Here is a 22,726-nt window from a genome sequence, read left to right as displayed (position 1 = left end):
TTACGGGTACGATTCTGCAATGATTGACATGCAAATGAATTCAAGGAGAGAAACCACTGTTATTCACACTAATTCAAGACTGAACGATGATTGCAGCCAGAATGGTAAAGTCGCATGCTGCTTGTCATTCACTTCTGCTTGAAATGGCATCGAAGGCTCATGCAGACGATCTGAGTTTAAAATTATATGCTTGTTTTAGTTAAATGCGCTACTAAGAGTGGTTGCTACACGGAAGCCACTGATGAAATGTAAAACTATACGTTCTTAATTCTGCAGCAATCTCTTCCGCTAACCATCGCACGCACATCCTACAACACTATCGTCACTCACGAAGAACAATACCAACGCCTGACGCGGCAGGAAGCCGTAATATCGTGAAAACTCCAAACAAACGCACATACCCATCCGTGTTTTTACCACGCCATACATCCTGTGCTGCATTCCCACAAATCCCATACTGCCATCAGTGCGTAATGCCGTACCACAAGGTGCGGCCTTGCGCAAGCCCAACACAGCTCACATCCACACACACCCCATCACACGGAGTTGGGAGACAGCACTCTCCAGCTCCGGCTCGACGAATCAGATCAACCCGGTCAACCGATAGAGAAGGGCAGGTAATATTTCTGGACTCCTGGACTGAGGGCCCCACCCAATGCACAGCTGAAGAGTCACCTGCGCTCGCATGCTCTTTTCCATAGAGTTTACTCTCTCTCTCTCCACGATTGGTCCAGAATTGTTCTGGCCAACCTTCACCTGTTTGTCACGCGACGTCACGAATACCCCGATACCTTCCCATCTAATATGACGTGTGAACACTGATTATGCCTGAATAAACCACGTAAAAAAAAATAATGACTTTGATTCGGTGCCTTATTGCCACTAACCCTCTGCTATTGGTTCAAGGCTTTCCGGCTGCGCCCACTTCGAATGTCCGTCATGCGTCGTCCCAAAAGCACGAAAACTCACCTCGTCAAAGTGACCTGTACGCGTTAAAGAGGTATTAATATGCCGAGCAAAACTGTATTTCTTTAGGAATAGCCGGATATTGCCCCGTTACGAAAGGAATAGAACATGGCTGCCCGCCGATCACTCAGGCACTGCCTTTTGGCACCTACCAGGGAGCCTGGATTTATTTGCGCATAATAACAATTTTGCGTGGCGGTATAACGTTATCGAGCCTCTTCGGCACGTATACGCCATCGCTCTTCCAACTCGTCTTTGCTGACGATCCATTCTTGCGGCATTCTTAATCCTACGTTGCAAGACGCCACGATTATAGACCAGCCACTGCAAGCTAAGTAAGGGGAAGCCTCCATATCCGGTTATCTATTTTCACTGCGCTGCCCCGGCCTCATCGCAACCCGCTCTACTTGATGGTGCTTCTCGCCTCTTGTCAGCAATGAGATAAGAAAAACCGTTCAATGTAGGCAGTTTTATTAGATTTGAAAGCAAACAAAAGAGAACTTCTCTAAACGAGAGAAGCATTTGATAAGTCTGTTCGGACCACGCTGCGGGTCACTTTCCGATACTTGCGTCGGCGATTGCGTAAATGTGACGTCCGGAGTTTGGAATAAGAGCAGATTGGAATAGTTTTACGTTATAGGGCCCCATGTGTATTCTGTTTTGCTGCTAGCGTAAGTTTTCTGCAGTAGTGCAATCGGGAACACCTAGGCTTGTGAAACGTCTTTTTTTCGACTTGAACACAGTGAACACGTAAACGTGTCTACAAAGCATTGCGGTTATACGTCATGCATGACGAAACGTCGCTATCCGCATCCGCTCACCGGGTATTACACTAACGGCATTGCGTATACACCGTGATAAGAGACGTGCTAAGACTCTGTAGTGAGGCACACGTCTTTATTTGCTTTGAATGTTGGTAACTGTTGAACTCACCTTGCGTAAAGCGTTAGCATTGACTAAAAAAAAACATCAGTGAAAGCTGTTTGCATGAGAGTGGCGGGAGCACGAGTAGACTTAGTAGCAACCAGCCAATGTGGCAAAGCAACGATCTAGAGTAGGCGGAGGTAATCCAGTTCTGAGCCTACCAGTGCTGAGCACTAAATAGGCGTGCCTGCAGGACAGTGCCCAAACTAGCGAAAGGAACGACAACGTCTGAAATCGTAGCTGCGTGCACGCGCGGTGCGTTCTGCAGTGCAACAACCATCAGTTCCTATGAAACCCGTAATGCGGAGATTGTATCTTGAAGCGTTTAGCCACGTGAGCGTAATTCAGTTGCTCTAGCAACTACACTTACCTGCAGCTCAGCAACTTTTGTTTATATATTCCAGTGGATATAACTCAAGGCATAGTTAATAAATATGAACAAAAGGACATCAAACGAATGCACGCAGCCCTGGGTGATGCAGGTATTGCTGCACTGCGTACGCGCATTGCATTCGCATCACTTCCTATATCTGACAGCGCGAGATCAAAGGCGTGTGTTTAGCAGGACTTGTGCTAGAGCGGCTCATTCGTAAAGTAATAACCGTAGCGCTTGTGAGGAGCACACAGGAAAGGTGGCGAGATGAACGTGACTGCTAAACTGCTACAACGCTACGAGCACTAGTAGCGTTCGTCTTGTAAGCGGTACGGTTATTACTTTTAGTAGATTTACGATCATCCTGAATCACTGAAAGATGGAAGAGATTACTTCCAGTGCTCCAAGTTGTCTACTGATTCGCTCTTCCCAGTTGAAAATGACAACAGAGGTTGTGTTCAGTACTACAGAAATTTCTGTTGTACAACAGGATTTTTCTGTAGTAACTACAGATTCCTGATGGAGCGACAGACTTTTCTGATGTACAACAGACATTTGTTGGTGCTACTACAGAAGTACAGTCTGTTGTATGTCTGTTGTTACAACAGAAAGCTGAAGCTCTACAACAGATTTTTGTAGTACTACAGAAAAATTTGTCATCACTACAGGCACCCTGTTGTCCCAACAGAAATGTTCCTGAAGTAACCCGAAAAACTTCTGTAGTGCTACAGAGAGCTGTTGAAATACTACAGAAACCTATTGTGGCAACAGGCCCCCAATTGTCACAACAGAAGTGTTCCTGAAGTAATGCGACCAACTTCTGTTGTACTACATAAAAATGTTGTACGACAGAAACGTATCATTTCAACAGGCCCCCAGTTGTCATAACAGAAGTGTTCCTGAAGTAATGGACAAACTTCTGTTGTACTACAGAGAACTGTTCCACAACGGAAACCTATCGCCGCAGCATGTACCCAATGATGACAACAGAAGTGCACTGAAATTGTGTGATGCGACAAGCTTCTGTAGTGCCCGGTTGAAAAAGACAAAAGGAATTCCTGTCGCAACTACAGAAATTCTGTTGTACGAAAGAAGTTGTTGACATTTCTTAATTGGGAGACATTTCTGACCTGACGACAGAAATTCTGATTTCGCAACAGAAGCATTCTGTCGCGACAACAAGAGTTCTGAAGTCGGAACAACAGCTTTATATCCTGACAGCGACTCCGACGTTACGACACCAATTCTGAAGTCGCAGCAGAAACATTCGGTCGCGACGGCCAAGAGTTCCGAAGTCGCAACAGAAGCGCTTTCCGTCGCGGTCCTTTAAAATTGTATGTTTTCGCATCGGTGGTGTACACTGTACTTTTCTCTTGCGCGGTATTCAATAGCGCTTCTCTGAAGCCGGCAATGTTGATGGCACCGACACCGGTATTAAAGTCGACGTGGCGAATACTTATAATTGTGCCGTGACGACGCGGCACCAGCAACGCCCTACCGGCCTCCTCAAAATCGGCCGCTGAACAAAATCATACCATCTGCGGGAATGGCTGCTTCCCCGTTTTTTTTTTGTAAGATGTGGCACACAGGCCTGTGGACGTACATGTGCTGTTACACTGACACATTAGTTAATTTCCCAGGAATATTTCACAAGCTTATGCGAAGCGGAAAAGAAGATTTGGGTTGTTCCACAAAGTTGCGTGAAAAGCTGTCTCGCTCGGGTCTCATTAATCTGGTACAGTGCTGCCGTGAGAAGCCAGTATGCTGTCAGAAAGAACTCTCATCCACGAATGTTTATCTAGCTATTTTGCATTGAACACACGAAATATATGCGCGCTCAAAAGTGTAAAGAACGAGAGACAACTGTCGAAACTAGCAGTAATAACCCTAAAAGTCAACGTTGTCTATTTCTGAATTCCTTATTTAATATGGATATCGTACATCAAAATCGATGTTGTAGCACTGCACGATGTACCTGTCAATGGTACGAACACTCGTGCTCTTCTAGAGATGCGGCACTTGACGCGGTGGAGTGATAGCGGATCTTGCCTCTCAAAATGCAAATGTAAACACCAGCGTATCAGCACGTCGTACTATTCACATGGCCAAAACGTACACTTGGATAGCATGTCAGGGGTGGTGCTCCTGGGCCTCCATAGTCTTTGGAAGACACGGATGGCGGTAACGCACGCCGATGTGAATGCGCGCCCAGCGCGAGAAAATTTTGTTGAAAGCATTATTTTCATACGTGAGATATATCGTGTAGAGGCAGATCCGCCTGACTGGTTGGGTAATCTTGATGAATTAGTGAATTTCAAGAAATTTTAGCTTGTCACGTTGGTCCAAGTAGTCCACGTGTTTTTATGTATGTCATTTTGTGAATAAAGAAAAAAAAGTCAGGGGTGGTGATAACTTGATACCCAGCCAGACTGGTACCCCATTTTGGTGAGGTGCCTAAACTTACCACCCTTCTAAAGTGAAACCACATTTCTACCCACAGTATGAACGATGCCTTTTCTCTGAGTGACTGTCAGTGTGCTCTCCATTCTCTGACTATGCACAAATGGTGAATATCGGGTTGTTGCTGCTGCAATAAATACCATGAAAGAAAAAAAAAAGTCAGGGGTGGTGCAGTGGTAAGATGCCGGGCTGGGAATCGTGAGGTCGCACGTTCGAATCCTAGGCGACGACGTTTTTTTTTAAATTTTCTTTACTTTTACGTTTTTCTTTTTTGTACTAACAAGCTTACATAAACTTACGGACGTCTTTGCCAATTTTTAATTAAATATTGATCAAGAACTACAGAACTTTCTACTACAGGACGTCACACTACAGACAACAGAACTACAGACAACAGAACTACAGGCAACAGAACTACAGAAACAACGTCCCAAAATACGACAGACTGTGAAAATTTCCTGTTGTGTTTTTCAACTGGGTTAAATTGCTACTGGCTAGCCTCATTGCAACGTCACTTCCTAAAGCTCCCGCCATTCCTAGACAGGCTTGTTAGGGAACTGTCCTGCCAACTGCGTTCAGTTCCCTGAGCATGAATAATTTTATTGTAACAGATGTTATGAGCTCTTAACCCGCTCGGATGCGAAGAGAGTCACGGGGAGTGCCTGCCGGGATGCATTCAATAAATAGAAATTCACGCCTGTACTATTAGTGGTTTTTACCTGAGAAACGCTAGTTGCATCTTATACGGCATATACTGTTGAACGGGAAATGTTTACGTGAGGACTGCACACCAAAGGGAATGCATCCCCTTAGAGCCATCAGGGAGTGTTTGCTTAAGCGTTCTGTGGTGCGTGCGTCCTATAAAAGCCAAAGCGCATATTTGTATGCCATGTGCGCAGCGCGTGCCCAAAGCAAGAGGCCCATCGATGTTCTATTTCGTACCTGCGTATCGAAGTCACAGTAGTTCTGCATTGGTCCTAGACAGAGCGGAGGAAGGTAGAACGAGTAGGCCAGCGTCCTCCAGTACGGCGGCCCGGCGTCGCTTTGCTTCGGGGCCAGCCTATGCGCTCGCACGTAGTCCAGGCTGAAGCTGAGGCCCCGCAGTAGGTTCCATTGGAAGCAAGCCATTGTGACCACGTAACCCATGGCACCGTATCGGAAGTAAAGTTGCTGATGGTTAAAAGAAAAAAAAATGAGCCCTAAGATAAAAATCTTTTGTAACTGGCGTAACGCGTAGCTACAATGTGTTTGTGCAACGAATTACTCAGATTTGGGAAAAAAAGGTCGAAAAACATGGAGTATAAACTAGTACGTGTGTTCGTGCTCAAGAAGATAATATGAGTTCACGTATGTCGACGCAAGTGGACAATGAGGCCGTTTCTCGCTTTTGACCCGTTCCTCTCTGCAAAGACAACACATTTTCGAGACAAGCTTAGACCTGCTAGTTATAGTAGTAAGAAAACATGGTCAGTCATTAACAGTATTGAAGGCACTAATACACGCGCTAATATAATGAATTATTGTCCTTCCAGTTTATGCAGCGGCAAACCGAATATTGCTGATGAGTGGAACAGCCACTTTTCTCGCGTAATTAGAAACATAAACTTACTGGTAGGTTTGTGAAGTTTGCGTTACAGCATTAGTGAATCAGCATATCTGCTTTCAATTTCTGACGAAGAGCTAGGATCTATCATTTTCAGTTTAAAATAAAGTATATCTCCGGGATTTCACGGTGTTTCCATTAATGACTTGCGCATAACATACGAGTACATCCGACAGGTTCTGATAGCACTACTCAATCGCATAATTTCAAGTGGTGAAATTCCTGTAAAACTGAAGGCAGTAATAGTTATTCCTCTTCCCAAAAGCTGCGCGCGTAACAAGAATAAAAATTATCTTCCGGTTTCAGTTATGCCTTCTATTGCTCAAATGCTAGCAAAACACTTATCGTTAACGATGACATGTTTTTTGGAAACCCACAGCATTTTTTTTATCCTAGTCAGCATGGTTTCCGGCCGCGGAAAGGCACTCAAACCCTTCTGGAAGATTTCGCTTATCAGTGAAATGTAGTTTCCGATAATAATGAAGTCTGTAGCTACGCTATCGACATTGTTCATCATGGTCTGTTGTTAAATAAGCTTTTCTTGTTAGGATTTTGGGGTGCTTTCTGGTCGTTGCTGGCAAATTCTCTTCCAGACAGGCGCCAGCTCGCCTGAGTTGGGTAACCTTTGTAGGGGATGGGGGACGGGCTTCGGGATGAAAATACAAAACTTGGGAGGGATTTATTTTACATTATATACAGGGGACGAGAGCGTCCAGTAACAGTCGTACAGACATTACGGGCCGGCAGCAACTCGGACGCTGCGGCCCGCGGCAAGAAGTTCGAGAGAGTTGAAACAGGGAATCAGGGCATGTCCCAGAATGCTCAGGTCTCTCTGGAAGGCTTCTTATAAACCCTTCGAGCACTGTAAGTCACGTCATGTTTGACCAATGGGAGAGTCCACTCCGATGACGCCACTTTCAGCCAATGGTAGGCGCCCGTGTCGCGGTGTCGCACCTGGCGGCTTGCTGCGGTCTTGCATCGCAGACTGGCAATACACTTCGAACAAGGAGAAGGGGAGGGCTGCACCTGCTCCATTGTCCGACGCCCACCTGCTAATCCCGGCGGCGCACGAACTTGTTGGCATGTAAACTCGTTGCCTTAAACTTGTCTGCTCGGCCGCTTCTCTGGAATGCGCTTTCCTGCTTCTGCATTCCTCAATTAGCTGTGCTGCAATCCGATGTGGTCTGGGGAACTCGAAGTAATCGCAGGAACCAGCTCCATATCTAACAGCTCGTCCTCGCCCCGGTAGTTCTGAATGGCCGGTGAACTCAATTCGCTGGCCATGAGGAACGCTGATAGAAGCTGCAGGGTACTGGGGTCGAGCCACGTTTGACGAACTTCGGGATCCTTGGCCCTGGAGAACAGACGTCAAACAAACAAAACAACACAGCGCTGCCCCACGTGTAAGCGCAGGCTCTTCACCCCTGACTCGCCAGGCTATTACTGAGTCAAAATCAACCCTGATCATTTAGTTCCCCAATTTTGACAAAACAGCTGTAACCACCCTTCCAAACAGCCATCCATTTCTCCTCGAATGCCGACAAGACCAGAGCACTATTGTTGTTGCAAAACAAAAGGGTCGTTGACGATGCAAACAACAAATGAAAACAGCCGAACATAACTTAAGTGGCCTAACTACACGAACAGCATGTTTCCAATCTATCGCAGTGGCGTACTTATCGCACGTATTGGTGCCACTGAACAATCTGGTCAACCTCACAAGTACGTAATCACAAGCGCACTGGCCTTGTGGTCACTAAACAAAACGCGTACTTGCGTTGTAGGCAAACTTTGCATTCACGCTTACTCACGTTTCTTCCCTGAAAGCCCTACAGGACACGTGACATAAACGAACAATTAAACTCGCGGGACTTACACACTCCGCAGAACTCTTAAAATGATGCGTCTTCTACTAACTCTTTCCACGCACGCTCACTAAAGAAGTCAGAATACGGCTGCCCTCCACACACACTAGCAACCCAGTCATAAAGTCTGCTTCCTTCCGTCCACACAGGACACGCGCTAATGGAACTAAGAACGCCTCTCAGTGCAACTCATGCACTCACTGAAAATCTACGCGCTTAACCTTAGAAAATTCAAAAACACTTAAAAAGAAAGAAGGTTAAATAAAACACGCGCTTTACCATAGGCCTCTGAACGATAACCTTGACCCTCAGGTTACTCACACACACAACAAAAAGCCTATCTACTTATTAATGAACATCTCGCGAGACTACATGATTACATAAACCTCATCTTTCAAATCTCGGAGCTTTCGAACGAAAACACAAACAAAGCTCATACGTTTACATATTGAAAGAAATCCTAGTCTCAATTCGCGAAAAACTTTCCGATGCCCAAAAATAAAACAAAACACTTCATTTCTACGGAAGGGCTCCTGGCCTCCCTTTCCAAACGCTTACGTCTGACTCATACTTTGAGTCGTACCCGGGGTGGGCGTGGTCTGAAAGCTACTCTGGCTGCCGGGGAACAACAAAAGGACTGACTAACTATCAGCTCCCCCAAGACGTTACGGTCTCCTGCCAATTTGCGTCCTCGCGCCCCGCTTTCAACACGAACTCGATTGACCACGTCGCTACTCCCCACCTGGTCTCGTCCTGCCACCTTGCGTTTCTTCGAACTGCACGCTGAGCTATAAAAAGAACTACGGAACGACGAGGAGCTTAACTGCCCCGTGCCCTTTGTCCGCGTCCGCGCAGAACATTCTTCGCGGTCCCCCTTTGACCGGTGGCTCGACCATTTTGGATGCGTCAACATCGTCCTAGACGACCGCACCTTCTTCCTCGCGCCCTGCCCTTTTGGGTTTCTCGCCATCTTTGGCGGCGCTACATTAATTACCGACTTTCGGTTTTTACCGCGCTTCTTTTTAAGGCGCTTTCTCTTTGCACTCGCTTTCATGTCGCCTTCTCGTGCCTCGTGCTGGCCGGTACACATTTCGTCGGCCCGGATCGGTCTCTTACCCGCACAGTCTGAGTGATTCTCACTTAAATCAACACTCGCTCTGCCTCGACTGGCGGACAGCTCAACCGACTCTGGCACAATGCAGCAGGCTTTACTCGAGTAAGACAACTCGCACTCTTGCGAACTGCCCTCTACTACATTGTCCAGCTCACGCTGTGCATCGGCACACAGCCCGTCGGTATCGATCGCTGTCTCACGCGCACAGTCCGAATGATTCCTAATTAAATCATCCATCTCTAGGCTACCTAGACTGGCGGAGAGCCGCACCGATCCCTGAACAATGCAGTTGTATTCTCTTGAGCTACGCAGCTCGCAATCCTGAGAATTACCCTCAACTGCACCGCTCAGCTCGCACTTCACTTCTGCACGCTCATCTGGCTCTACATGGGTGCTCGCTTCTGTCGCGTCAACAGTACCCTTTTCCTCGCTAGCAACCTCGCTAACCTTACCAGCGACGCACACGCTCGGTAACTGTGCCAATTTGTTCGCAGCTGGCCTAGCTGTCTCCACAGTCATCTGTTGGCACAGCACCTCGTCGCTCTCACTACGGCCTTTAACGGCCTCTGTTGCCACTAAGGCATCGTTAGCAGCTAGCCTTTTCCCTTCACTTATTAATCGGCAGTCAATCTCACAGGCACTACTCTTTTCCTCGGCTTTTGGCGAAAATCTGCTAAATGCTTCCTCATTCTTTCGCTCTGTACTACCTACAGAATTCACAGACAGCCGTTGTCTCTGTGCCAATAACTGATCACAATACTGTATCTCTTTGATCAGTGCTGCCTTCTCTCTCTCATACTTTTCCTCTCGCTCACGTTCGCGTTCATTCTCACGTCTGTGACGCTCACACCTAAGAGTAAGTTCTTGAAGCTCCTGCTTCCGTTCATTCTCGCGTTCTTCACGCTGACGCTCACTCCTAAGCTCACGACGCTCTCGCAAACGTACACGACGCACACGCTCCCGTGGCTCCTGTATCACTTCCCAAGCAAGCTCAATGCTTTTCTCATCATTGCCACTATCGTTAATCGCCTTTATGATAGCTGGCGTTTCCATCCGTTCGTCCGCCTCAACTCCCAAATCGTCACACACCAACAACAAATCTAACCTCGTCAACCTTCTAAGATCCATGGCAGCTGCCCCGACAGGTGGTTAAAACTGTTTTCCTTAATTAATTTGTGCAAACACACAATGCAACAAACTCCCGATTCCCAGAACTATCAAAATTGAACACACAACCTTTGAGTCTGGCGAATCATAAGGAAAAAAACCACGCGCTCACTTACGGTTGCAGCACTCTGCCATCCGGTTCATTTGTCCGCTGTTCCCGGTTCCTTCCGGACTTTCTGGGTCGAAGGCTCGCTCCTTCTTCGCTACTCCCAGTTTCTTCGGACCTCTTCCGACGAAGGCTCTCTCTTCTTCGCTCTTCCCGGTTCCTTAGGATCTCTCTCGACGAAGGTTTATCCGTAGCGCTGCCACCAGCTGATGCATTCGGAGGCGATCCCACCGCTGCCACCAGATGTAGGGGATGGGGGACGGGCTTCGGGATGAAAATACAAAACTTGGGAGGGATTTATTTTACATTATATACAGGGGACGAGAGCGTCCAGTAACAGTCGTACAGACATTACGGGCCGACAGCAACTCGGACGCTGCGGCCCGCGGCAAGAAGTTCGAGAGAGTTGAAACAGGGAATCAGGGCATGTCCCAGAATGCTCAGGTCTCTCTGGAAGGCTTCTTATAAACCCTTCGAGCACTGTAAGTCACGTCATGTTTGACCAATGGGAGAGTCCACTCCGATGACGCCACTTTCAGCCAATGGTAGGCGCCCGTGTCGCGGTGTCGCACCTGGCGGCTTGCTGCGGTCTTGCATCGCAGACTGGCAATACACTTCGAACAAGGAGAAGGGGAGGGCTGCACCTGCTCCATTGTCCGACGCCCACCTGCTAATCCCGGCGGCGCACGAACTTGTTGGCATGTAAACTCGTTGCCTTAAACTTGTCTGCTCGGCCGCTTCTCTGGAATGCGCTTTCCTGCTTCTGCATTCCTCAATTAGCTGTGCTGCAATCCGATGTGGTCTGGGGAACTCGAAGTAATCGCAGGAACCAGCTCCATATCTAACACCTTGTATCAAATTCTCGACTATTAATGCTCGAGCTCTGCAGGGATCTATACTCAGTCCGTTAATATTTAATATTTTTGTAAATGACTTTCATAGCATGATGCCCGTTTCTCTTTATCAATGCGCAGATGACACGGCGATATTAACATTTGTCGAATGCTACTGTGATGCGATTACTTCTTTACAGCCTACTGCCACAAAAGCTGTGGTTTGGTCACGAAATATCCTAATTAATAAAAATATATCTAAGACACAAATATTCTGTTTCGGTAATCTTTTGACGAAGGTAGCCCTTGAGCACCCTTTTGTTTTGTACGGTTCAGATTGTTCATCTTATTCTGGTAGACCATTACTGTACTCATCTGTCGTAAAGTATCGGGGTTTATATCTTGACAGCAACTTTTCTTGGAACACCCTCCTTGCTAACGTTCGCGAAAAACTTCACGATGTATCATGTCTGTACAATATAAGATATTACATGGCCTTATCGGCATGGAAAATAACGCTTTAGTCTGCAGTCTCCTGCAATATGGAATGACAATTGACGGGCACTTTGCTGTTCACTGGCACAACAGAATAAATGTTATACCGCACTCCCTCTCGAAGAAAGTTTCTTATGATATGAGTATGAATGCTCACGCAGACAGTTTCAGAATACTTTCGGTGCCGAATTTTAAGGATCTTTGGATGCAAATGGCTGTTTTAAAACACTTCTGGTCTAGCGAACTGTTAGTTCTATACGTTTCTTCCCCCTGTTTAAGGCCCAATGACCGCTTTTAGAGTCCACGTTGTTCCACAAGGTACGACACTAAAGTGCGCGGTCATTATTTTCCAACTTACTTCAATAAATTACACTCCAGCGCCTTCTGTACAAAAACACAACAAAAAAATAAAGAGACTGCTAAGGCGTATCTATTCGAAAAGGCGAATTTTTTTCGTTTTTAACACCGTTATTGCTTGTGTTTCCGCATGTACAAGCCCTTCGTACCATGAGAGCTTGGTTAGCGTTTGCTTATCTAGAATCGCATGGTTGTTTTGTTCACAGCCATTGCTGTGATTGTGTGTTTCAGTATGCCCGATGAAAATAATTTCGTAAACGCTGCACAAATTTTAATCATTTTTTTCTTGTACGCTTTACACGAGCTCGCTGCCTAATATTATTCTGTCATTGTACCGTGTATGGTTTTACTGCCTGCCAGGCTCTGCCGCCGAAGCCTTCAATAGCGTTGGCACGCCTGAAAGAACGTACTAATTCTATAAGTGGCAAAAAGATTATTATTATTATTATTATTATTATTTCAATATGGAAACAAATGGCCCGGTAGAAATTGAATGCCATGGGAATAATCTCCATCAACGAGTTATTTCCTCTAGAATACTTGAGACATGAAACATAACACCGACAAACGTCAAAAAGAAGAAACATTCTGAAGTTGTTTGTACTAAAACCACTCTTCAATTATGAGGCAGGCCATAGTGGGGGACTCCGCATCAATTTTGACCACCGACAAGCGTTATGGCCGTGGTTTGTCGGCGGCTCGCAGAAACTTTCGCTCTCCATTCCGAGCAGTCAATCCTCTGCCTATCAGCCCGCTCTACGTTCGAGACGCCTTCTCAGCTGGCAGAAACCAAGATCTCGATTCATGCAAACGCATTTCTAATACATTTTATAGTCGCAGCGCAGTTTCGACTGCAAGGCTCACTTTGTGACCACAGGAGGGTCTGACGTCGCGCGCGAACTACTCGGACGGTTTTTCCAAGTGTGCGCGCGGGTGTGCGACACGTTGACACAATACACGAAGCGAGGCGACTGTGTTGCAGGGGAGGAGGAACAGCGGCCTGACACCTTTAGCTGTCGTCTCACAATACCGGCGCACGCAGAGGAGCCCCGCCACTGGCGTTGGAGACATCGCGCCTTTTTCGTGCGCTAAGTGAGACTGATGCTAAAGAGTCGCCGTCATTCGGCGGCGCTGCAATGCTAAGTAAGGTTAGCGTGGCGCATACTGTTCTCTCCATTCCGACCAGTACATACACGCAGCAGCTCAGCAGGAATGGCATAGTGTGCTTACAATGCGCACGCGCACAACGATTTAAGCGGCAGTTGAATGCAGAATGCTGGCCTGACCGACTGAGCAGACTACGCCTAGTGTTGGCGATGCCATCCACTTCGCTCCACACTTTTTTTTTTGCAGTCAAACGTATTGGGCACCTGTGAAGGCGTTCAAACCTTCCACGGGGGGGGGGGGGCGCATGCACCTTTGATAGTGGGGCAGCACGATGGCAGCGGTGATGGTGGCCGTGTATCGCAGCGAGTGATTATCACTAGCGTGCCTTTTGTCTGCGAGCCAAAAATGCCGAAATATCCATCACTGACATCCCTTACGCCTTGATGTCTCGCTGTCTCGCACTAATCACTTGATCAAAGCTTCGAGTAAAGCACTCCTATAAAGCTTCACGGTCATTTAATATCCTTATCTGATTTGAATGGAAAAGAATAGTGACGTCACTAATTATATGGTTACGTTAAGGATACGTGAAGTCACACATTTTCCACGCGTCCTTCACAACTATACCTCAATCCACTTTGAACGGATTTGTACCAACCTTAATCGGCCTGAATCAATTTTGATTCACTTTCATTCACTTGACCTTAATTTACTTGACTCCACCTTAAGTCACCTTGCAATAACTTGTTCTTACTTTATTTCTGTATTACTTCTGATGTCATACAAGACGCTGGTAACGTCACTGGCGATGATTATTTTGGCTATCACTCGTTGCTTTTCAACCTTATGGGAAATATAATTCTTTCGCAATAAAATGTGCACGACGGTCCATTTAGCAAAGACGACGCGAATATGCACTAGCGTCGTTTCTTTACCTCGAAGGTTTACCTCGAAGATTTGCCTTCTTGAAACCGGTAAAGGTCTTTCGTTGTTTCTTGACAAAGAGGGGGAAAATGAGCTAAGTAAAATAACGTGTTTTTGCTGCACTACATAAATTTCCCTGTGTCAGATCGGAATTTTTTTTTAAGAGACACGTTGTTGATAAACTTCGGCGAAATATTACTTTGGGCTAACTAGATTTAAATGAGCGATCGGCTGCGTCGCGTTGAGGGTTCGTCGTTGTACTAAGATTTCCCCCTGTAAATTTGAAAGGATCATAATAATGGTACAAAGCCATGACGAATGTACTTCAAGAACAGGTTCTGAAAGTGTCAAATCAAGTGGAGTTGTCATGAAATAAGATCTATTTCGGGTTTTTAATACACGCATACACCATTTTCCCGAAATTTCTAAAGAAGATAACTTTTTATTTATACTTGTTCACTTTACTCGTTTCTCAAAACTGTCTGCACTAAAATGAATAAATTAGCTGCACAAGCAGCATTTGCATTTCCGTCATGCTCTTTCCAATAAACTTATCAATATTATAACTTTGAGGTCCGTTTCTAGCTTCCTCGTTAAAAATTTTCCGGTGCCTAAATTATAATTCCTTGCCGATTTGGTATTTATGTCCTATTTCGGCGATATAAAATTCGGTATCGGCTTTGTAGAATTGCTTCTTGCCTAGATGTGTTTTTTAATGTGTGTAGTTCCAAATTGACGTCCAGAACATCTAAGTTCTTTTCAGCTTATTTGTCGAGGAAATACTCCTGTATGCTAGTGACAATGTGCTTTATATTGCTGCTTATATTTATACCTTGTTTCCCGCGTCCGCTCTTTGAAAATTTGGGACACTAGCAAATTTTTTTTAAAGTTCGACTGGCTCTTAGTATTAGTTTTGACTATGTGACAGTTTGTATTTGCGTACATGTATACAAGGAACTGTATTTTTCTATCTCTCTCCCTCATCTTTATATTTTGTCCTCTCCTGTCCCTGTCCAGTGTAGCCGACTAGATGTTAGTAGTACTAAGGACAATTTCTACGGATAGTACTGCTATTATGCCTTACTTCTAATACCACTTCTACTATTACTGCTACGTTACAACAACTACTACTACTAGTTTCCTGATTAAGGTCCTCACTTTCTCTCTCAATATTCTCTCCTCAGTGACCAAAAGGAGTGGATTGCTTTCTCAAGCTGTCCTTTAGGTAGCTTTCGTTCTGAACATCGACCATAATGTATAACGCCGTGTTTATTATGCAATTGTCGTTATTATTTCTTTGCTCACCTGCGAGAAATTTCGGGGGATGGCAAAATTCAGCAGTAAGAGCAGCAGTCCAGCTCCATAGCAGAGTGCTGGTGAACGTAGCCTCGCTACGGCAAAGAACAGCGCATGTTGGCCCAGGAAGACCATCGCCACCTCAGCCCCTAGCAGCGAGGCCACAAATAGCACCGAGTAGCCAGCGTAAAATACTGGCAGTAGCTGCAAATTTGTGGACGGGAAAGAGCACAGTGACACAGAGAAAACAAAAGTAGGATTGAATCAAATTTCAGATGAAGGAACGAAGAGTCATCGTCCTTGTGCCGGTGACGCGTGAAGGTAGCCGCGTCTGGTCGAGCATGACATTGAGTTCCTGTCACACCTTCAGCGCTCCCGCGTTAAAGAAGTTACGAAACAAATTTCGTCTAGACTGTTTAAATAAACGCAACTATTTTATCATAGAAAACATAGAGCAAATATAGAAAGCACTAGGAATGGCACGTATGTGCCATGCTATTTGGCCAATTAACTCCTCTGAAACAATGCGTCGGTTTTTGCGATGAATAGCCTAGATAGAATAATATGAATTTTGTAGACAAATTTTGGGTATGTTGGCCGGAACATGAACCTTCCTGCGAGGTTTTCAAATAGTTGAGAAAGTTTCCCTATATGCTGACTCATGAGTCTCCTGAAACGTTACTGCCATACTATATTGATTGCTTGTGACCTGGCTATCCCAGAAGTGGAAGATAACATGGAGCTAGCGCAATCATTCCACTTGAGATTGCTTATCCCACTGGTATGCCCAGGTAGGCGGAAACAAAACACGAGCTGCATAAAAACTAACTGCATCGCATCTTTCGTTTCCGATTCTCATCGGTGTGCTGTGATTCGTTCCCAGACCTTATAGTTCTGAGGGCTATAAAACACGTTCAGCTTCCGGTTTTGCTTCAAAATGGTAAAGCTTCATTTGAAGTGATTACGCATGAAAATCCCTCGGTTTCCCTTTTCGCCGTTCGCGTTTCTTTCACCCTTCACCGTGTGCCTGATTCTATATTGAACCAATCAATGTTTGCCAAAGAACGTGTCAATCAGTGCTGAGGATTTTCACTGAGCAAGCAAAAGTGAACCTGAAAATGGCATCAGTGCTACTCTGCGGGTTCTACGAAACCATTTCCCGACCACCGTGCAACACAACGAAATATAGGTGTCATTCCAGGCTCCAGGTATTGAGGGATCAAAATACTGCAATGCAGGATAACGATGGAGGATTCAATGACAAAGGTGACAGAATAGTCACCTCAGGATATCAAGAAAATTCAAGCGACAAGAAATGGTTCTTTGTCCTCCTCAGGTAAGGTGAGATGTCTTTCCACACATCGAAGCAGTGTTTATTTGTTTGTCTGTCTGTCTGCCTGTCCGTCCGTTCGTCCGTCCGCCCGTCCATCCGTCCGTATGTCTCTCCGTCCGTCCGCCTGTGTGTCTGTAGGTCTGTTTATCTGTCTGTCTGTCTGTCTGTTTGTCTGTCTGTCTGTATCTGTCTATCTGTCTGTGTCTGTCTGTCTGTTTGTCTGTCTGTCTGTCTGTCCGTCCGCCCGCCCATCCGTCTGTCTGTCCGTCCGTCCGTCCGTCCGTCCGTCCGTCCGTCTGTCTGTCTGTCTGTCTGTCTGTCTGTCTGTCTGTCTGTCTGTCTGTCTGTCTGTCTGTCTGTCTGTCTGTCTGTCTGTCTGTCTGTCTGTCTGTCTGTCTGTCTGTCTGTCTGTCTGTCTGTCTGTCTGTCTGTCTGTCTGTCTGTCTGTCTGTCTGTCTGTCTGTCTGTCTGTCTGTCTGTCTGTCTGTCTGTCTGTCTGTCTGTCTGTCTGTCTGTCTGTCTGTCTGTCTCCTTCCTTCCTTCCTTCCTTCCTTCCTTCCTTCCTTCCTTCCTTCCTTCCTTCCTTCCTTCCTTCCTTCCTTCCTTCCTTCCTTCCTTCCTTCCTTCCTTCCTTCCTTCCTTCCCTCCATCGAACATCTGGTTTTAATCCCGTCGTGCACGAACCGACTGAACGGCAGGATCACACAAGGATTAGCTACTCTCTATTTCTTGGGTCGTGGAACTGGTTTTGGAACGTAGCGTACGCGACTACTATCTTTCCATGTACTGTGCGGGGATCGTCAGATGGAATGCACTATTCAGATCACGTAATAAGAATGCCACATGGGACGTGATTGTCTCACAAAGTGTGGAGCTTACCGATGGAGCAGCGTAAGCAGTCGCCCTAGCTAGGATAGGGTGCAGCAGAAGCCACTTCCAGGACGCTACGACGAATGAGAGCTCGACTTGCCATCCGAAGTTTGTCACGTCCTGCGTGCACCCGCCAGAGCAATGTTCAAGTTTATCATTGTGTGCTAACGAACATTGCGTGTACTCGCTGAAAAAAAAAAAACAAGGTGCCATTTGGCATTCTGGCATTGTATGGTGTTGAACTACTGTTGATAATGGCTGCACATTTCTTAGAATTTCGCGATGAGGCAGCCGCAATTGAATAAAGTGTTATCATCATTGTATGCACTAAGATTGTATCGCCTAAGACACGAAATAAAATTCTTCGAATTTTCGAAACGTAGGCAATAACACTGACAAAAACTCACATGCACATATTAGTTATTTGTATAAGAAATAACTGCTTAAAGGGACACTAAAGTGAAACAATAAATCAGTTTAGACAAATGAAGCATTGTTTCAGAACCCTGCTGGCAGTCATTTCAAAAAGATAGTTTGATTATTAGATGAGAAAATAAAGGTTCAAGTATCAGTATTTGAATTTCGCGCCGAAACCCCAGCGCCGGTACGTCAGCGTGACGTCAGGGATCCCAAAGAATGTTTTCGCATTTGGGCAGCGTTGGCTGAGTGAAGGTTCTCGAAACTTGCCACGTTGAATATTTGGTTCCTTTAGAACACAATGTAGTCAATCTGTACCACTATATATAATTAGTAGGCCCTAGAAGATGCCATAAAAATCCATGACGTCACAGCCACCAGGTGCGGGACCTTAAGTAGGCGTCGCCACCCGTATTTCGTTCTTGCGCTTTTTCTGGCCTACCAAACATCTTATCGTTGTAAGAGTGGTGTTTTTGGTGTTGTGGAAAGGTAATTTACTGATGTAGAAGAAACCATTTTTCACTTTAGTGTCCCTTTAACCAACATTTTAGTAAGGAAGATGCGCTAAACGTATCTCTGCGCCGTATACAATCAACAATTCCACTGATCAGCAATCGCTGTCGTAAACAATTAATTGATCCTGTAGTTAACTCTAGACCTTAATTCTAATACAGTTGAGCATGGCAGATACTGCTCGTTGTGGCTTACTGATGTTACAGCGAGGGAATGGCGCTAACACAAAGCAAACAGTGCGGCTTCAAGCACAAACATTTCAAACAATGAACACTTCATTCCTCGGTGGGCATCTAGACACACACATAACATGCGATAGATAAGTGTACTTTTGAAGTGTAACTGCAGCTATGTATTCACAGAGAGTCTGCCGTTCTGTTTCCAGTAGCGGACCATTAGGAGAGGTGCAAAGAAGGCACAATGCTGTTTTGATGGTCTTTCTTGCTAGTCCTCTGTCTCGCTGACCATCTCTAGCTGGTACCAGTTGCAAGCTCTGCTGCCCCACAATGTGACTCATGACGTATTCCATATGGCAACTGGGAGCATTGAAAAGCGTCCTCAAAGTGGTCTCGCAAGTGTAGCGGCGTTCGAACGGGCGAACAGGAGCAGGGAAGATTTGATCCAGCTGCATAGCAGGAGCAACCTCTGCAACATGATGCAGGCGCAACCTCTGATGATCCCACGAACAGTCAGTAGCACTTCGAGCTACTCCTGCTCGAAAAGCGGAGTGTAAAGAAAGTAACGTGGTGCAAACGATGTATACCTCTTTATTTTGGTTGTGATTCCGTCGTTTTGTTTCATTGTGCAGCAGCAATGGCGGCTGAGAAGCGAAGTCCTTTTGCTAATCACCGCGGATTTGGCGTCAAGTTACACACTTTCACCCTCGCACCTGCTTTCAAAGCACATGGAACGTTTCAATGGGGGAGCAAGCCGCCACACTCTCGCTGCGCTACTCCTGCTCTGTTTCTCACTGATCTTTGCCTCCGCTCCTCTTATGTCAATAAAGTGTGCCATTAGCTCACACGCTATACGACTTCGTACTTAACTGTCACTTTTCTGGTTGACGTTGAAAGCGTTGCATGGTGCTCCACTCAGGGAAACATACATTCTCAGTAGTATGACTACCCGTAATAGCCTTCACGTTTAAATCTGGCTGCTGCAGTGTCGTAAAATTCCACACCCACTTTGTGTTGTGCTGACAAACTCTTAAAACTTTTCGCCTATGTGAGGCGCATGATGGGTGTACTTTTATTTCATTTGCAAATACGCGTATGCAGCTGTTCACGTTCTTCTCCCATCCTAGAAATCGGTGCAATCTGGTTTCGCTGTAACAGTCATGTAACCGTTCGTGTTTAGGCCCCCCGTTGTGCGGCAAAGCGAGTACGTGTCTGCTTGGCAAAATGCAGATATTCCCAGCAGGCGAATCACGTCACCAACGCGACTGCGAATTACACTTCCTTCGGGATCAGCCCAGTTTTGATTGCGTAGAGAACAAAGCGGGTCACCAATAGATGTTCTAGACGATTCGTTATATGTGTGCCGCCTCCCGCTGATCGATTCAGCGAGAAATCCAGCTGGCACACTTTTCTCCCGTTAGTCTTCTATGCTGCCTTAACACCTATATGCCAAGAAGATATACAGTTCTCTTAAGCTGACCATCCGTTTACGAGTGCTACACCTATAGCCAAAACTCACATGCCTCCATCGTTGCTTAGCGTAACAGCGCGGTTGTTGCCTTAATTTTTCCTTGGCCCTTGTAACAGTCAAGCTGTAACAAACTCCAAAGCAAGCGCGTATCTTTTTCACCTCCCGGTAGCCTATATTGCCATCTTTATTTTTTGTGCGTCAATATCTTCAGTATCCTTATAGTCCCCCAGTCCCTAAGCAGCTCCGGCAAGAGTTGTCGTTAGGAGCTTGTTGGAACACATTTTTCTTGCGCCTAAGAAGGGCTGTGTTGAATTGCTTTGTGAAGAGGTGAAAGTGAGAAGCAAAAGAAGACAATGGTGGCGGAGGAGGCTTGTTACATAGTTTCAGTGTGTCCAGTACTCCGCGAAACGCAAGCGGACTGGGCTAATCGCCAGGTGGGCGGAGGCGTACACTCCAACTGTGCCAGCCACCTCGTAGCGCAGAACTCAACCATCCAAACACAGAGGTAATACTGCTGTAACAAAGTCTAAAACATTTAAACATTTCAAAAGGAAACTCGATCGCGATTGAGCCATGCCAAAAATTAGCGCCTACTGTGAACTAGAATATCTCGCGTTGTCATGGATCCGTTGCTTTCTTACTAATCGCTTCCAGTACACAGCTGTCGGAAATCATTACTCAACCAATGCTATTGTCTTCTCCGGAGTATTACATGACTCCGTTCTCAGCCTCCTTCTCTTTCCCATCTTCATAAACGGCCTTCCTAACGGCATTTCATCCTCTATCCGACTTTTTGCAGACGCCTGCATAATTTACCGTCGCATTACAGGCCAAACCGACCATGCAATGCTTCAGTAAGTCTTACACCTAATAGAAACCTGGTGTTCGAATTCTTCATTTAAAACTTAACATCTCGAAATGTAAAGTTATGCAGGTATCTCGTAAACACTGCAACAAAAGTCACGTGCACTCTTCAAACTCGACCGACCTATCCAGCACTGAGTGATATTGTTATCTCGGTGTCACTATTAACAGCAAGTTGACCTGGTCCGGCCATATCCCAAAATTGGCTATCCGACACCACTAAATCACTTGGTTATGTCATACGTACCCGTGCCCTGTGCGCCTTATTCACAAAAAAACTCGCTTATGAAACTTTCATTCGAAGTAAACTTGAATACACTGATTCACCGCTTTTAGGTACAGCCGTGGAAAAAACTGGCAGTGTGATTAAATAATCCCTACGACTTGAACCACTGGTGTCCCGCCGTAAAATTACAAAGGTGTGCCTTTTGCACCGACTATATTATAACTGTATAACTATATGGAAAGCTTCTAATCCTTCCAACTCGTACATCTTGTTGCCTTTTTAACTCTTGCAGCATCGAGTGCTTGCATGGTTTAAAATTTTCTTCTAATAAATCGTTTCTGCCTAGCGCCATCGTAGACTGCAACAATTTACCAGATAGATTTGTCAACGAACGTAACCCCATTATCTTCAAACAGCTGCTTATTGATCACCTCAAACCCTAACTTTATAATGAGGTTACTGTGCTTTCGTTCTTTTGCTATTGCCGTTTTACATTGTTACTGTTCTGCTGATTTGCTTGTGCATTGTATTCAGTGTGCCTCTTAGCATTTATTTTGTCTTCTCATGCAAATCTACAGGGTGAGTTTTGCAGGAAGCTGTAACCATATCCTTGTTTCCATTCTTATCCTCCGTAACCCCCATGATGTAGTTTATGTAGTGCTCGACAGGGGTCCTTAAGGGAAAATAAATGACGACGATGATGATTATGATGATGAGCATTATGAATAAAAAGAAAGCCTTGTGAAACACACCTGCTTCCTCCGCAATCCATACGCACTAGGTCTGAAGGCACCCCGCATCTGTTGAGGAAGGAGGCGGTCTAGTGGACAAAGTAAATAAATCACAGTTGTTTTAAAGTGTGTGGCTTCAAGTGTTTTAGCGCCAATTTTTCTTTGTGACCGCGTTTGTATGTCAAAGAGGTAACACCAAAAAGAGTTGTGTTAATAATAGAGTGTTCGTTTGGGTTGGTAGGTTTATAACTCCGTGAAAATGAAGAGAGAAATGACAGGAATGACACTGACGACGCACAGCAGAAGCTGCTTCGGCACCTTTGCGCTCTTCGTCAAAGCGTAGATAACTATGGAGTTTTAGCGTTACGCAAGTTTGCCCACCGGTAACACTTGTTGTTGTCTATCAACATCTCGAAATGTGCGCGACGTGTTCTCGTGTGTGATAAGTCAGTGCAGATAAAGAAAAATAACAAAATTCGAGTAGAGCTTATTTACCATGGCTATCCAAGTATGTAAATTGTTGAAGCGCGTCATG

The 22,726-nt window shown here is 45.6% G+C and overlaps 1 protein-coding gene and 1 long non-coding RNA gene across 2 annotated transcripts in view; one reads left to right on the top strand and one right to left on the bottom strand.

Moving 5' to 3' along the window:
• Nucleotides 1–22,726, top strand: part of LOC139048003 (uncharacterized) — a 126,487-nt gene that overhangs the window by 88,997 nt on the left and 14,764 nt on the right. The window lies entirely within an intron of this gene.
• The window catches only part of LOC135904777 (protein-cysteine N-palmitoyltransferase HHAT-like), a 64,686-nt gene that overhangs the window by 33,055 nt on the left and 8,905 nt on the right, over nt 1–22,726 (bottom strand). The window contains exons 3-6 of the mRNA XM_070522291.1: nt 22,213–22,280; nt 17,803–17,913; nt 15,600–15,794; nt 5,666–5,893 (exon numbers count right to left, since the gene is read on the bottom strand). Of these exons, the coding sequence (XP_070378392.1) occupies nt 5,666–5,893; nt 15,600–15,794; nt 17,803–17,913; nt 22,213–22,280 (602 nt within the window). The remainder of the gene's footprint in view (nt 1–5,665; nt 5,894–15,599; nt 15,795–17,802; nt 17,914–22,212; nt 22,281–22,726) is intronic.

This window comes from Dermacentor albipictus, chromosome 7 (genome assembly GCF_038994185.2).
Source record: "Dermacentor albipictus isolate Rhodes 1998 colony chromosome 7, USDA_Dalb.pri_finalv2, whole genome shotgun sequence".
Classification (NCBI taxonomy): Eukaryota; Metazoa; Arthropoda; class Arachnida; order Ixodida; family Ixodidae; genus Dermacentor; species Dermacentor albipictus.
Note: the sequence above shows the minus strand (reverse complement) of the source record. Positions and strands in the feature narration are given on the sequence as shown.